Raw genomic sequence first — 16,416 nt, forward strand, 5'->3', positions numbered from 1 at the left:
CTGTTTTTGAGACAAGCCACGTAAGAGACAGTAATAAATTAGAACAATAGCAGCATGGATTTTAGGATTGGTTTTGGTCTTTAATTACAATTAATCAAGGTGCAAGGATTAAAACATGCAAAAAACATACACTGCATACACTTTATATGTTAAGAATCATTATATGTCAAGACTATGAAGGAAATGAAAGGAGGTAGAGCAGAGTCAGCTCAAAAAGAGAGCATCACACATTAGGTCTTCCTTTTCTCTTTTTGTTACTTCCATTGTCAAACAGGAATTTAAAATAGTCTCTTTTACATAAGTATTCATGTGGAGTCTACATGTATTCGTGTATTTTTTCTGTGCCTTGGAGGGTTTTATAGTGGGGATTCAATTTTTTTTTTCAATGTCTATTACAGCTATGGACCAGTCAAAGCGAAAACTCCAGTCCTACAATGATAAACCAGAGTCTAAAATCAGAGACTATGAAAAAGATTCAGCTCAAGATGACAACACAGATATTCAGGAGTCACTGAATGTCCAAGCTCTTATGAGGGCCATAATGCCACTGGAAACAAAGTAACCCAGCCTTAAGACACAATGCATTCTATTCATCTGCTGAAACACAGAATTTGATGACTGTCTGAGATATACAGCAGTAATTAAGACAGCTGCTTAACATCTGCAGATGTGACAGAGGACTAGACATTTTGGGGCAGCAGCTAAAAGACAAGACAATAACTGATCATGATTCTCTAATATTTTATAACCAGCTGTGATAACAGTGAATATCTACCAATTTAATGTAAACAATTGTTCTAAGAGATCCTGTCTTTTCCCAGATATAGTGCTTGGGAAAACTGGAAAAGCAAAGACACTAATGCTCTGTTAATCAGAAATTTTCTTTTCTTTAAGAAGCCTTTAAGAAAATTATTCTCATAATTTGAACATATTCTCCTCTAGAAAACACATCTGCTTTTCTATCAAGAGCTCATTTTCAAAAAACTTCAGGCTTAATTTCTCTTGGGTTGATGTGCCACTTTACAGTAATTACGCTTTCATATTCAGATATGTAAAAAATAATGATTTATAACAGATGTAAACATACTTTAAGTATTATGCAGATTTAACAAAGTCAGAGCTCATTTACAAGGCAACTGATTAATACTGTTTTGTGCTTATACACAACACAGCATCTCATGACTAAGCATTTTATTTGAATTTAATAATTTTACCATTAATATTCTGAAAGGCTTTTCATTAATCAAGACCTTAATCTTCTCTCCAAGATATTTTGGTTGAGAAGCACAAGATTAGTTGTTTAGGGATTTGTAGCACACACACAACAAAAAGGATGAGGATGTAAAAAGGATGAGGATTGGTGAAACTTAGAAATTTTGCTTAAAAACAATCTGGAACATTGGAATCATCATAGATTCCAAAGGATAACTTCTCAAATGGATTCCATGAGTTCAAACAGCAGTGGCAAATGACACAAAGCCTGTGCAAATGCATTAGCTCCTACAGAAGAATGACATGCATTTTTACCAGAGCATTCATTAATTTCTTTTAGAGTAGGACCACTAAAAACTTGGAGAAAAGTTACAGAACATGACAGCAACATTAGATCAACCATTTCTAAGCAGTCTCTGTATATATACAACCAGTCTCTATCAAGATATCGTCAAGTTTTAGGGGAAAAATTTGGAGGAAAAATTGACTAAAAATTAAATTATATCAGAAATTTCTAGGGAAGAGTTCACCAAGAGAAACATGATGAGGAAGTATGACCAGCTGGTGATGACATAAAGGAAAAAAATGGTAGTGGAGATTAATAATTCAATGCTAGACAAAAGTAAGAAGGATAGAAAAAGGTCACTAAAGGTTTAAAAAGCAAAACTGATATACTTACAGATAGGTATTTTGAATGCATAGAAAAAGGGATGCCCAAACACATGTATGCCAGACCTTAATCAAGTCAAGATAAGAAAACTTACACTTAGAGCACCAATTTGAAAAGGCATCAATAAGCGAGAAAGAATATCTGTCAATTCCTTGAAATAAGGATTCTGTAAGTTAATCAAGATGTAAGTGAAAATGAAAGAAGTACAAGAAAAGGGAGAAAAATCTTTGTTTCTTTTTTTTCTTTAAAGAAACTAAAATTCTGTGCAAGACAATGAATGTGAGGCACAAGGAATTACAAGAAGTGTAACTACAGGGATTGCAGTTATGAGATTCAGTGAAGTCACAGAAACTGAGTTATTGAATATATTGCTTTTCTAACACTGCAGAAGTCTGTAACAAAGGAAAAGTTATACAGTGAGTAAATTTTTGGCTATGTTCCTTCCTGTGTCATTCCAAGAAATGAAAAAAGCTATAAATCCCTATTAAGTCAACTGAGAGAGAACAAAAGGAAAGAATTAGCAAATATACAGAACTTAATTTCCTAGTGTAACAGTCTGAAACACGACATGCCAAGGCGCCATATTAAACAAAAATAAAGTACACCTCAGTGCAGCAGCATACAAACTTGCCAGGTCAATTGTCTACCTACTTCCAATTCTAAAGAGACAATCAACCATAACTAGGGGGGGATAGGGGAGGAAATGAAAGCAATTTTTGAGAAATTTTTGAATGTCAATTCTCCAGCATAATGAAAATTACTTCCAATATGCGAACTGAAATGATAGCGAAGTTAATTAGTGAGTTTACTCAACTCTGATAAACCTTTGAATAAATTTCTGAATCATTTATGTGCATGTCTAATTGTTCTGCCACAATATAGTACCACAGCACCTGAAAGGTGATGCATGACAGATTTTTATAGACGTTAAAATATTGTAAACATATGCATCCACACCCATATCAATTTTATTAACATCTACTTAATAACCTCCCATTTTCAAAGTTGCATCTAAGGATTTCCAGAAAGTAAAAAGTATTTGTGCCAGTGAAACAGACCTGTTCTTCATATTGATGATTCTGGCAGACACAAAATGTTTGGTCCTCTTCCTCTGAACACTGTTTACAGTGTTATTTTACTTTCCTGTCATTCATTTTATATATATGCAAATACCTACATGTATGTGTATGTCTACATATGCATGTATATACACAGATGTACATACACATATATATTTATACACACATATACACACGTGCATACATAGAAACCATATACAAAATATGGACATATTCTTCAAGGAGGCTGGAACTCACATAATTTCTCAAAAAGCCACCCTAAGCAACATGAACCTTCTCTTTCCTTCCCTCTTCCACTACCCCATTTTCATCTCTTCTTTCCTCTATTTCTTTAAGGTTTTGACCCCCTCTCCTCACCCTTAGATTTATTTATCACTCACCTATTTAATTAAACAAAAAAAAGAGAAAAGAATAAATTATTTATAGGATTTTCCACTTCAAAGGATGTGAAAAACATTCCTGTTTTCGTGGATAGGCAACTACATTTTCTTCAATCAGAGAAAAGTACTTGCAATTGTACACAGACATAAAATAATAGACATAAAAGCAGAAAGAATAATAGAAGACTTGGTTTTTGTTGTCCTGTCTGTGGAACACTCAATGTTCCTTCTGATCTTACACATTAAAATAATTTAATATGCAATATATGAACATTATAAAATAACAAGTCATAAACTTCATGTTGCACAAAACTAAGGGGAAAATAAGTTTAATTCAAAACATTTTTTGGTTAAGTAGGTATTTCAGGTTTAAAATATCTAGCTTTGCAACTGGGACAGATAAAAAAAAAAACAACAAATCAAATAAGTGTCTATTTTAATGTAAGGTTTTTTTCACTTTTCCTGCCTCTGGGTTTATATTTTTTTTCAATGGTGCTAAGACTCTGTAGGACGAAGCAAGTAAAAATCAGAAAAAAGTGTAACTACACAAGCAAAACCTTGAACTCAGAAAGTCCTATATGTCTAATGTTGCTCATTTTATCTAGTAAGCAGACAGATGTCGGTGAAAACTCAAATTTGGTTCTTCAGAGTAATGTCATTAGTACTTTTAAAATTCACATTCAAACTTACCTCTGTATCCTTACTGATTGACAAAGAAGGCCCAGAGATATTTGAATTCTCGCCTCCTTCAGAAGGAAGAAACTGGTAATTCACAGTCTGATAAAGAATCTATAAACATGAAATAAATATTATCTTTTGCCAGCCAAATAAGCCAATGAAAGAATTATGCCTGATTTCACATGGAATCCAAGAGACTGTGACATAAAGGCTTCCATGATAGAAAAGGGTGCAAGAGAAGATGCAAAGAAGAAAACACAGCACCTCTGACATCCTCTCACTGTCGCAGTGGCTAGACAGAATGACCTTTCCTTCTTTGTGAATTTTGTGCAGTATTTTTCCCCACAATCTAAGAATTATTTTTTTTTTAATTCTCAGTACCGTGATGTACAATGTATGGTAAAGAAATGTTATGAAAACATCCATTATCTGAACTGAGACTCTGGGGCATTGGGCAACTCCACAAAGACAAGCGTTCCACAGGACAGCAGCTTTGTGAGTAGAAGTTCTACACAGAACTTCCACCTTCACATGTTGCCTGTATTCTCACAGACACTGCTATGAAGGGGATTTTTTAATCAAAGGCTACACACTTGCAGCTGCCTTAATCAGGCTGCACACGTGCTGCAGCTATGACTCCCTTCTCCTTCATTCCCACATTCTGTGTCCAAAGACCTTCAGGATGTTTCTATTACACAATTATAAATCTAAGAACATTGTGAATTCTTAGACAACTAAGACAATTATGAACTCAACTAAGTCATAGTATGTAGGCCAAGCCACAACTGCAGTGAACAGAAATTTAACACTTTGACAACCTAAATTACTGCCCTTCAATTTAAAATAAAACTTTTGCTATGTCATCTTGACATCAGTTGTATTTAAATGCCAGAATTATGTGTTCTCATATATATACTGTGATCAGCTCAACACCTAAGATGTGATTCTATCAAGTCAGTCATTGCAGAGTTAATAAAGACTGCCCAGACACAAAGCCTCTTGTAGTTGTTAAAACTATTACATCATTGAAATCTGTGAGAAAATAATTTCATTGTATATTGGGTAAAGATCATAAAAATCACAGAAAAACCCCTTAACAGACATTTATGTGGGCATTTAATGAAGTTGCATTACGAAGTATAAATACCTGGAAAATATTTTAAAATTTCATCAACTACATTTGCAAATAAAATGTTTAAATCAGGCAATCAATAAAGAAAATAAAAGTACTGAAGGCAGAGACACAACTGCACTCGTACTTGAGAGGCCAACTCATCACACAAAACTGCTTAGAAAGAGACCTCATTTGCTGAAATACAGCAATGAAAGTAGAAGTGTAGAGCAGAATAAATATACTGGAGGGTAGAACTTAAAGGAACAAACTTGAAAAGGAGCCCAAGCCCCCTTTACTTTGGTAGGCAATGAACTTTGATGAAAGAAGCTGCAGAAACAGGTACCTGTGTTTGCAATGAGCTGCTGACTGCCAGCAGCGCCTCGATGGCACTGGGGGGACAGTGTGTCAGAGCAAAGGCCAGGAGCTCCTGGCGCATGCCCAGGTCCTGGTAGCCTTCTGACTGCCCAAGCTGACTGCACACTTCCCAGCTCTTGGAATAACCTACAGGGGAACACAAAACACACTTCCTGTCATAAGTGAAAGGAGGATGCTGCCCAATTCTTGTCGGATGAGATAAAGGAGGGTATGTGGTATTCTTGTCAAGGCTTAACATCCCCTGAAAAAAGGAACCATAAAGACTCCATAAAACAGAGATGTAGCTCAACTTTAGACTGACCAAACACATAAAAGACTAATTTTTATCATATTGTAGATAATAATAAAATAGTCATCTGTAAGCTTACATCCTGTATTTTTACATATTACAATAAGAAAATCGTCATTTATTTCAGAGCATGATACTGAGCACCCTACTGGAGTGGCTGTAAAAAACAAAGTATAAAATATATCATTTGATATATTAAAAAAATCTCAATACATCTTGAACTTTTCCCCCTCATTCTCAAAGCAGGAAAAAAGACCCAAAGAAACAAATCGCATCTTCCTTAGTATCTTCATACATGTACTTCATTTAGCTCCACTCATACTGTCACATATACAAATTATATAAATAGCACAAATTTATAAATATCTTAGGAGTTCTGATAGAACGTAGACTTGTGAAAGACGTGCACTTTCCTGCTAGCTGCAGTTACCTGGTTTTACCTGAGAGGGGTACAATGCAAACAGAAGTAGAAGTTGTGATCCAGAGGCATACAGAAAAGCCCCCTGAGGTTACACATCCAATAGTTCAGTACACAATTATTCCATGCAGTATTTGCTGCATGTATCTCTATTCAATATCACTGCACTTATACTAGCAAGATCTAACTGCTATTTTAACGAAATGGAACAATCTGAAGTACCATCCCTCAAAGTAAGACAAAGTCAGAACTCGTATTTCCACCACCATCACCTCATGCAGCCCCTATTTATTCACTTCACCTGTGGCCATGAGCTCCTGGCAATGCATACTAGCTGCTTTGTAGTCCTGGAAACTGAGAGCCTGTTCCACTAAAAGGATTAAAACTTGACCCTTTCTCTCCATCTGATCATCTCCTGTAAGAAAAAAATCAAACTTTTTATTAGTTAATTGGAATTAATAATCAACTTAAGCTTGCTGTTTTACTTCTTAAGAATTAACTATATACCACAACATGAAAAGCCCCTCTTGAAACTGAAACGGTAATAATATTATCTGCTTTTTCCTGAAGAAAACAATAAAAGGAGTTAGTATTTAAAAAAAACATTGGCACCACAGCTTGCAAAAAACCCCGAACCAATTAGCATGTTATGTCAAGATTAAAAAAAAGGTTTTGAAAACTGCACTTATGCAATGGCCAAAGCATAGATCAGAACTGATATTTAAGCTAAGTGACATAGAAATCAAAATTCTGACATTGAAAAAAATAAAGCCTATATATTGTTATAGAAGAAAAAAATTGAAACTTTTGTTTTCTTATAATATACAAAGACCCATTTTAAACTGCCACTACATGGATCCAAATAATGCATAAGACACAGAAAATGTAAGCATTTAAAAATTCCTAACCTCATAAATGGAGTGAGTAGAACTGAAACTAAATCTTCCACACCCTACACCCATCTCAGTCACCAGACCCTCTGGACAATGCCTCTTCCACTAGTTATGAATCAGAAGTTACACTTTAGACACTATTGAAGCCTTCTGAGTAAAGTTTCAAGAATCTTTGTAGAAAAATGTCCTGACCTCAATTTTAATACATCAGAATTCACAAATGAGAATCTAATGAGACAGCTCATCTCCTTTTCAAAACCAGTTATAGTCAATACAAATAGCATTTATACCTGTCACCCTTTACTAGTCATCTCTATTTTTTTAAAGCTTTTTTCAATTTAGAGTGAACAATTTGCTGGCATTAGTTTGTCCAGTCTTGTGCTCAAAATACTATGTATGTCCATGCACTGTAAGAGAAGATGATGAAACATACACAGAAAAAATAATCTTTTAATTTAGGAAAGAATTTTTAGAATAAAAATAAGTGGATTTTTAAAATGCAAGCTTCTTGCTCATGCTTCTCCTCTATTATTAAAAGCAATTTTATGCAGTCAGTGTTGTTACAGTCATTTGAAAAGGGCACTGGTTTATGAAACTGTATTACTACAACTTGTGAAATGCAAATATTTCAGAAGGTTAAACAGACCTAGCTTCAAAAACCATTTAAAGAGTACATGTTCTTAAATTGCATAGCCGTTATTTTTAGCTCCACTTTGCAGATCCATCACCACAGACAAAGCAAATTTCTTTTTAAAGCTTTCTCAAAAGGAAATCTGTAGCAGTTGCACCACAATGACATTCAGGCAAGTCAAGTTACCCTAATTACTGAACTCAATCAAGCCTCCCCTAATCCCCACACATCAGCACTAACTCAGCTGGGAGAACAGGTTAACTTCCCATCATTTTATCTTCTGGCCTCCTGCTCAATATACTGCCAGCACTCGATGTTGCAAATTAATCACATTCAAGGCTCTCCTGCTGCAAAATTTTGCCCTCTGGAACCCGGGAACCTCTCATTCGGGCAAAAGCAATTACAGATGACAAAGAGGTGCTTCTATCCTCAGAAGCTAAATGTGAACTGTCATTTCTCTAAGTGAGGGACACGTACTTGCCACTCACCTCCTGATGCCCACTTCACCCTGACAGCTTGACTTCTTACAGAGAGATCTGACTAAGTAGCAGACACAAAGAAAAGTCAAGAGAAACAATCAAACCATACCCCTCAGATTCCAGACAAAATAATCACTGCTATTTGTGCCCACTTAAAAATCAGTGCGATTGAAGGAAAGAAAGGAAGAACATCTGGCCAAGGAATAGTTACTTTAATTGTGCTTAAGCAGCTGTATGATATCAAATCCCCCCCATCACCAATGTTTCAGCCAAGGACTTTTGGTGCTGCAGGGTATGCCTCTACATGCTTTACAAAAGCACAAGTAAAAAATACAAGGATAACTTCCCTTCCAGTCCATCATATCTCCACTCATTGACACTTCCATTACCTTGGCATTCAGTTACGGCACAGAATAACCACTGGCTCCAGTGTTACTCAGTGAATGCCTGAGTGAAGCCCTTTTTCACACACCTTTCATTAACCATGCAGTGACTGATAATGCTCACTGCTGCAGTTTAGTCATTGCCCTCTTCAGACACAGAAAAACTCACTGCTTCAGCTTTGTAATGTATCATTTGATGGTATTTTAATAATAAACTCTCATAAAAGGAAAAATTTTGAATTCTAAGTTGTCTCTCTTGCCATTTTGACAGTCATCTATGACTTAAAACCAAGATAGGAATGACAAAATTCTTCAAATGGTGAAGAATTTTGATTATATTACATACTGCTTGAAGCCTTAAAGGTAACACCTGACATGCAGACTTAAATCAAATTCAGAAACTGGAAAATGGAAGAGGATAACCTAAATGATTCTGAGGTTCTAATAAAAATAACAAGAGAAAAAAACATGAAAGCTCAGAAATAAAAGAATTTTTTTTTCTTGAGAAATAAGGGATATTCAAATACTTTTTAAAACCCTGGATCCAATGTGGATTATATAAAGAAAAAATCTTATTGAAAGACCTTGGGTAAGACACAAGATATTTTTGAGTGGATAAGCTAACATTATCCTGAATGAAATCAGAAATCATGCCATTAAAACATAAGTCAAATGATATCAACATTGCACATACACTTCAGAAATTCCATGTAGCCTAGATTTAGGAGATCTAGGAGATCAGAAGCCATTTACATGATTAATTCCAAATGCAAGAAAGTCAGTGTTAAGAAAGACAGATTTCAAAAATAAGCTTAAGCTAAGGTATCTGAGCAAAGTTTAATGTTACTTGATTCACTTATGGATATTAAAATTATATAAATTACCACAGAAAGTTGTGAGAAAAGAGAATAATGGCAACATTTATAGAAAGTCTGACCAAGGGAATAATTACCAACACTCAGCAGATCTTTTTGATACAGAGTAGAGAAGATGCTCCTGATTTCTAATACAGAAGCTTTATTTCCTACTTTTTTTTTTCACACATCTACTCAAGTAATTGCATAAAGTGAATTATTTACACCTGTTCTTAACAAAGAGTACAAATTAAGTGAAGATTGCAAAATACAGAGCAGCTCCAGCTCCCTGAGCATGTGCAGATTTTCTGGCTGTCATGCTGAGCACATTCTTACTCACTCACTTTACCCATCTGTGAAATTAAGATAACAGTTGTGGGCTTACTTTACAGAGGTACTGACATGAGGCTTAAGTAGAGTTCACTGTAATTAATCAAATACTTTAAAGCAATTAAGAAGCTAGCTGATATATCATTACCTAAGCAAGATTTTAACTTTGGTAAGTATGAATATAAATTCTATTACTCACTTTCAGTGCGCTCTCCAAGCAAATTGTACTCAGAGTACATAGTTCTCCTTAAGAGCTCCTCAATAATGACTCTGTGCAATATACCCTTACATCCACAATAAATGCATTATTTTTAAATTTAAATTAAAATATGTATGTTCTTAGGATTTTATAGGCTATCTATAACATATAATAAAACATAGCATATGCTTTATGCTCTATATAAATTTACATAGACATGGACAGATGTAGCAAGCAGGTCTTTCCCAATCAGTAATTACAAAGGGTGGAGTGGCAGGGGAAGCAAAGAGGGGAAAATACTGAAACAAATTACTCCACTGAGCAGACAAAACACAAGACAACACTCTACAAAGTGGATTTGGAACAGAAAGGACCACAGCTTCAAACATGCACAACTGATATCAGTAAGTATGTTCCACAGCACACAATCAGAACTTTTTTACACAGCAAAGGTGGCTCACAGATCAGGGTAATTGTGTAAGCAGTGAAAACCAATTAAGGACAAAAATCAAATCTTTCTCCTGGAAGCATTTTATCTAATTCTTCATTAAGTCCATAAAGTTGAATCCCCTTTGTCAATATCCAGACCCATCCAAAATATCTCAGTAAAACAATTTGCTTTCATCATAAGCTGTTATTCTTTCCCAGTAGTTTTACACCTGCAAACAAAGACCATCTGTACTAAAACTGCAGGGAAGGATTTCCTTTTCTAATATGAAGTTTAAAATAAAATATACTAATTCAAAAATCTTGAAATCTGTATGCATGATCTGCGCTTTTGTCTAGAAACTAATTTGTGGAATAATACTAATGTTTGTCATCACACAACAGGGCTATCAAGTCCTAATATAACTCTTCATCATATTAAAGAGAATTAATAATATTTATTAATATTAATAATTAATTGTAACTCAGTAACTTAAATTATAAGTTGACAGGTACATAAATACCATTTCTACATGTCTTGTTTCAATTTATGTTTTTAATCTCTAGCCTCAAATTATACTGCACTCCTCATTACAGACTACAATTAAGGCTATACCAGCATTACACTCAGAATCCTTCAAAGGTATTAATAACTTAGCTATTCAAATTCTAAGACTCTTTAAATTCAGTTACCTATTCTATCACACATCAGAGATACACAGAGGACTGAAGAGTAATGCTCAACAGCCTTTTATAAATAATTTGGAAAAATATTGCATTTATATGCATGATTTGAAACGATGACAATCATGTTTCCTTTGTATGCTACTGGGTAATCTTCTGGATACTTGTCAGTGGGCTATAGTTAGGCACAAAAAATTTGCAGTAACAGTGGTATGCTGTTTCCAGCTTCCTAATCCAGAAAAACAAACAAGAACATTTTAAAAATACTGAGTTTCTTAAAATTAAATGAATCTATTTTCAATAGACCATCTCCTACAACAATTAAGTTTAGATAAAATTCACAACTATGGCATTCTCATACCAAATCCATATCTTATTCATAAATGAATGTTCTCTACAGATAATAGCTTTCCAATATAAGGAATACAACTAGTCATCCTTCAGTGACATTGAAACGATTTTTAATCACAAAAGCTTAAAAGTACTTATGTAAAACAAAAATTAAAAAACACTCTATCACATCTTCCACCACAGAAAGTCACTACTGAAAATGTTGTCTTGCTATATTTTCCTTTCAGATAAAGAAATGTTATTCTATAACCAAAAGATTAATTTGAAAATGCCCAAATTACTTGTATATTTAGCATAAGAGGAAAGTATCTAAGTAGTGTATTCCTTACCAAGAGTGACTCTTGAAATATAATTTTATTACTAGAATTCCCTACTTACCATAGGAGTAACCATCATCACTACTCCCAAGGTTAACCACTAAAGTCAGAGAGCCCAACACTTACAAGATAAATATGTCACCAGTAGAGTAAGCAGTAGTTTTTATATCATTGACCTGTTTAAAAATTAACCACCTCACACATTTATCTTCTGGTTTTCTCTAGCCTGGTAAGTGCATGGAAGAGAAGACTTGGGGGCCATTTCATCATCAGGCTTTAAATATCTCTTAAATCTCTCATTTCAGTGGCGACTCAGTGTCACTGTGATTGTAACACCAGCACACAGACACTACTGTATCAATGAACTCTATACAAATTCCCTAAAGTTCTCTATATACTATGCAGGGACTACTGCCACCTTTCAGAATCCGGAGATGGGAGCCACGAGTCTGATCCTTTTTCAAAGGTACATACCAGGGCTCTGTAAATCCTACAGGAAAGGCACTAGGATAGCACTACTGGACAACTGGCTTTATAGACTCTCTCTGCATCTTGGTTTTCCTTCTTTCACACAAAGACAATAATTTACATTCAAAAAGAAGGCAAAACAAAAATTAGCAGCATTAGTCCAAAGAATATTAAGAAAAATTCACAGATTTTAATTTGGTGTGAGTAGGACAAAGCAGAGAGAATGAAAGTACAGCGATCTTGTCTTATGAACCAATAAGGGAGACTTTTTTTTCCCAAAAGCCTCACAAGCAAAGAAAAAGAAATTACAACTGTCATTCAAATTTTTTGATGGATTACATATTAAATATGTAGATTGAATCCAGCTACCCAACATGGTATCATCCTGTCCTCTCCTCCTCTTTCCACCACAGCAGCACTGTGCTGACCACAGTAAAGATGTTTCCTGTGACTCCTTTCCTTAGGACCAAAGTATCGTGGGAGGTCAACAGCTTCATTTCCATACCTCTGTTCTCAACCTCACGCTGTCTTGAGTATCTCCCTCCCTATTTATAATACTATGCAAAAAATTGCCAGTACTAAGTCTCCTGAAAACATAAGAAAAAAGCCTTAAAGGATTTAACAACTAGAGAGGGAGAAAAGAATTAGCCAGGCATGTTTAATGACAAAGTTGGAATGCATTGATTTTATATGCCATGCTGCATAAAATATAAATACTTTATATTCTATTTCTACATCATAAAAATACAGCAGTATTGTGTTTACAGCTGCATTGATTAAGTATTTTTCAAAAATAAAAAAAATCAAAATGCAGATACTTTAGGTAGGCTATAAAAAGCAAAAAAAATCCTAATATCCTCAGGATTCAATCTTTGAAGACGTTCAGCTCTCCTCAAATGAATACTCAACTTAATGCATTATTTTTAGTGCCCAAAGGAGATACATGCAGCATAGGCTGAAGTCTAACAGCTGAAATTCATGCTTTACAGATGCTTTTCCCCCCTGTATCTTAAATGCAGCTATTATTAAATCAGGCTACCTTATTTTACAGAGGTAATAACATTCACAGTAATTTCAGTACTACCAATTAACTGTAAAACAAGATATTCTCAGCCATTACTCCTCCAATCTGAAATCAGCCTTTACTCCAGCTCTAGATTAGAGAAGGCATTTTTTTAATTTCAGGTATTAGTGGAATGTAGCAGCTGACCATTTCAGCTGTTTTACAGATGAAATATTCCCCTCATGTGAAATGCTTCATTCCTCTCCAATGACTGCTCTTCCAGGCGACTTTTCAGTGGTATCTTTGAATGAATATTCTAACGATCAACTCAAATGTCCTAAAGTGTAACATAAATGCTCACTGCTCTGCACTTCAGTGTTTTATTAACACAGCTTACCTGCAACCCTCAGCAGGTTTGCCAGTCCCAGGAGCTTAGCAGACTGTTTATAGTTTGTTGACATCTGAGCCAGACAGTCCTTGATGAGACTGAGTCGATCGGAACACAAGCGCACTGTTGAAAGCAGAACTGGTTTAGAGACTGCACAAATGAACTTGACTGCTGTGCTCCTGCTTAAACAACACAGGACAGGAGGAGTGCTGGGGAATATAAGAATGCAAACACAATCTGAAAACCAGCTCAAAGCAGCTTGCATGCAGATCCTCAATTATACCTATAAACAGAAAGTTAAAATAACACTACAGGATATCCAGCTCCAATCATTAGCAAGTCAGGCTGTGAAGGGAGCAAAAAGAAGAAAACTGACCTGAATGAAAATTCTTTTTTGTTTCATATTTTCACATTCACTCGTTTTAAATGTGTACAATTAACTAATATACCTTTATACAATTTTTTAAATTATAATTTTTCCAACATCCCGTAAGACTACTAACACAGGCATTAACTTTTGTTTAGCATGTTGTAACTAAGATTTCATTTATTTATCATGGACAAGATACACCATACAGACTGAAAGAACTGTCATTAGCAAACACTTCACCTCATTTTAATTGACTTAAAAATTTCCTGAGGAAGTAGAAGGATAGTCTGCAAATCACCAGGTTCTGTCAACCATATCCTGAGCAGCTTGTAATTAGTATTGTGTTTCAAGAAAGATTTTACCAATAATTAAACAATTATTTTAATTGCATAATTTAATATCATGAACTGATTCCAATGCTCTATTTAGCTAGTTAGTGGGTGGCTAACTTCAGGCTATTTTATGCTGCTTTAAAAGGCAATGTATTCATACTATGCAAGTTCTCAGAATACAGAGGAACAACATGCAGATATTCCACTTAACACACAGTAAGAGTGAATGGCTGCATAGAGATAAACTCTGCATTAGCATATTGGGCTTAAAATAGGATATCGGGCCTCGCAATAAGAACAAAGACATATTAGTATCATGAAAACAATTAATTCTGGAAATTAGACTAAAATGAATAAGAATGGAAAAGAAGGTAAAGGTCATATTTTTAGTTTCATTTTTAATATTCTATCACCAGTATATATTAGTATACAACAATAAAATGTTTTCAGTCACTGATAATTTAAGGAGGATTTTTTTAATACATAATATAACTAAAAGCAATCTGATATAATACCATGGGTCAAACACTTAAAGATGGACTTGTCTTCACATTTTATTTTAATAAGGAATCTTCAAACCAGACTTTGTTACAATACAGCATAATGGTAGTTTATAAACTTAAACTGTTAAGTTTGCTAAAAACAGAAGTGCGGGAAAATCTATAGAAAACTAAACTAAACAGAACTGCAAATAAAAGTCTATTGCTAAAAGACTATTGCTGTGGGAACAGCTGATCCTTAGTGCTAATTTAATGACATTCTATCAAAGCAAAAAATTATTTAAAGGCTTTCATTAAAACTTGAAAACATAATTTTAATCTTATTAATTTGATTTACATCAAAGATATTGAAGCAAGGAGAAGTCAGGATCATTAATGAAATTACATGCATGACTTCACATATTCTAATTAATCTAGATCAGCTGTATTACACATACTGTTAATGCAGTATTATGTCACTACTTTTTTAAGATGATACCTCCATGTCCACATCAAAAGAAGTTGGAGCAAATACATGCACTTTTAACAGGCTGAACAAACTGACTGAAAAATAATTTTACTCTAGAAATCAACAGGTCAGTACTGCAAGATCTAGAAATCAGACACTCTCAGTCCACAAATTTTCAAGATTTCTGAATATAACATCTGGAGCATCAATTCACTTGAATAAATACTTGGGAAAAAAGAGAACAAAAAGAGAACACCAAAGTAAAGTAACAACAGCCGCTGAGAACATCTACTTCATTTTCCATGAAGTGGAAAGCACTTCTGGTGCTCCCAGTATTTCTGCACAATGCCAGAAGTAAAACATTATCATCAGAACATCTCATGGCTCAGTGTTCATCTCAGCCAGTTCCATGAGTAGTGTTCATGCTATTTCATTACACATAATCATAACTTCTTTCCAACTTTTCCCAACAACTTTCTCTTCCACTGGAGTCAGAGCTCCAAAAGATTTAGTTTTAAGAACATCATCAGAAGAAATACCTTGTAAAAGTTCACTTCCACTGTCATTGGATTTTATATACTTCACAATGAAACAGCCCAGTGGAGACATCAAAACTGCCTCTGAATGAAGTACTTCTCTCCTACCTGTTATTTTAAAGCACACAGGCAAGTGCCAATTATTTGGCAAATAAAAGACGAGCTCAGTTTCTGTTAAGTCACCAGGAGTTTCATATACCTGATACTGTATTTTAAAGTCCTGCTAAAAGTCAAAAAACAAAGATACTATATGCAAATACAGTTCTTACCTCAAAAGCTAGAAAATTCTGTTAAAAAAATTAATTTTTCTATGTGGCTGTAAATTGCTTGGAGGCAGTATATGGAGTCTTTAGTCTAACCATATCACACTTATGTAGCAGTAACTATTACTCATGCATATTTATGCCTATGATTCAAGTAATCATATGAAGAATAAAATTATGCAGTACCTTGCAGTGGTAATATTTTCACACCAAACTCTTCCAGGTAACCCAGAGCACGAATGAGGTCCAACTCCTCCTGAATAGCACTCGGACTGTCTTCAATAAGCTGTAGACAGCACCTAAATAAGGACAAAAATTCTTTCTGAAGTCTGATGAAAACATTCAA

General features: G+C 34.6%; 1 protein-coding gene across 2 annotated transcripts in view; it reads right to left on the bottom strand.

The window, feature by feature from the left end:
* The window catches only part of NBAS (NBAS subunit of NRZ tethering complex), a 160,666-nt gene that overhangs the window by 87,623 nt on the left and 56,627 nt on the right, over positions 1–16,416 (bottom strand). For both annotated transcript variants that reach the window (XM_014894964.2, XM_088162424.1), the window contains exons 31-35: positions 16,257–16,369; positions 13,631–13,744; positions 6,517–6,630; positions 5,477–5,634; positions 4,032–4,130 (exon numbers count right to left, since the gene is read on the bottom strand). In XM_014894964.2, the coding sequence (XP_014750450.2) occupies positions 4,032–4,130; positions 5,477–5,634; positions 6,517–6,630; positions 13,631–13,744; positions 16,257–16,369 (598 nt within the window). The remainder of the gene's footprint in view (positions 1–4,031; positions 4,131–5,476; positions 5,635–6,516; positions 6,631–13,630; positions 13,745–16,256; positions 16,370–16,416) is intronic.

Source organism: Sturnus vulgaris, chromosome 3, assembly GCF_052056855.1.
Source record: "Sturnus vulgaris isolate bStuVul1 chromosome 3, bStuVul1.hap1, whole genome shotgun sequence".
Lineage (NCBI taxonomy): Eukaryota > Metazoa > Chordata > Aves > Passeriformes > Sturnidae > Sturnus > Sturnus vulgaris.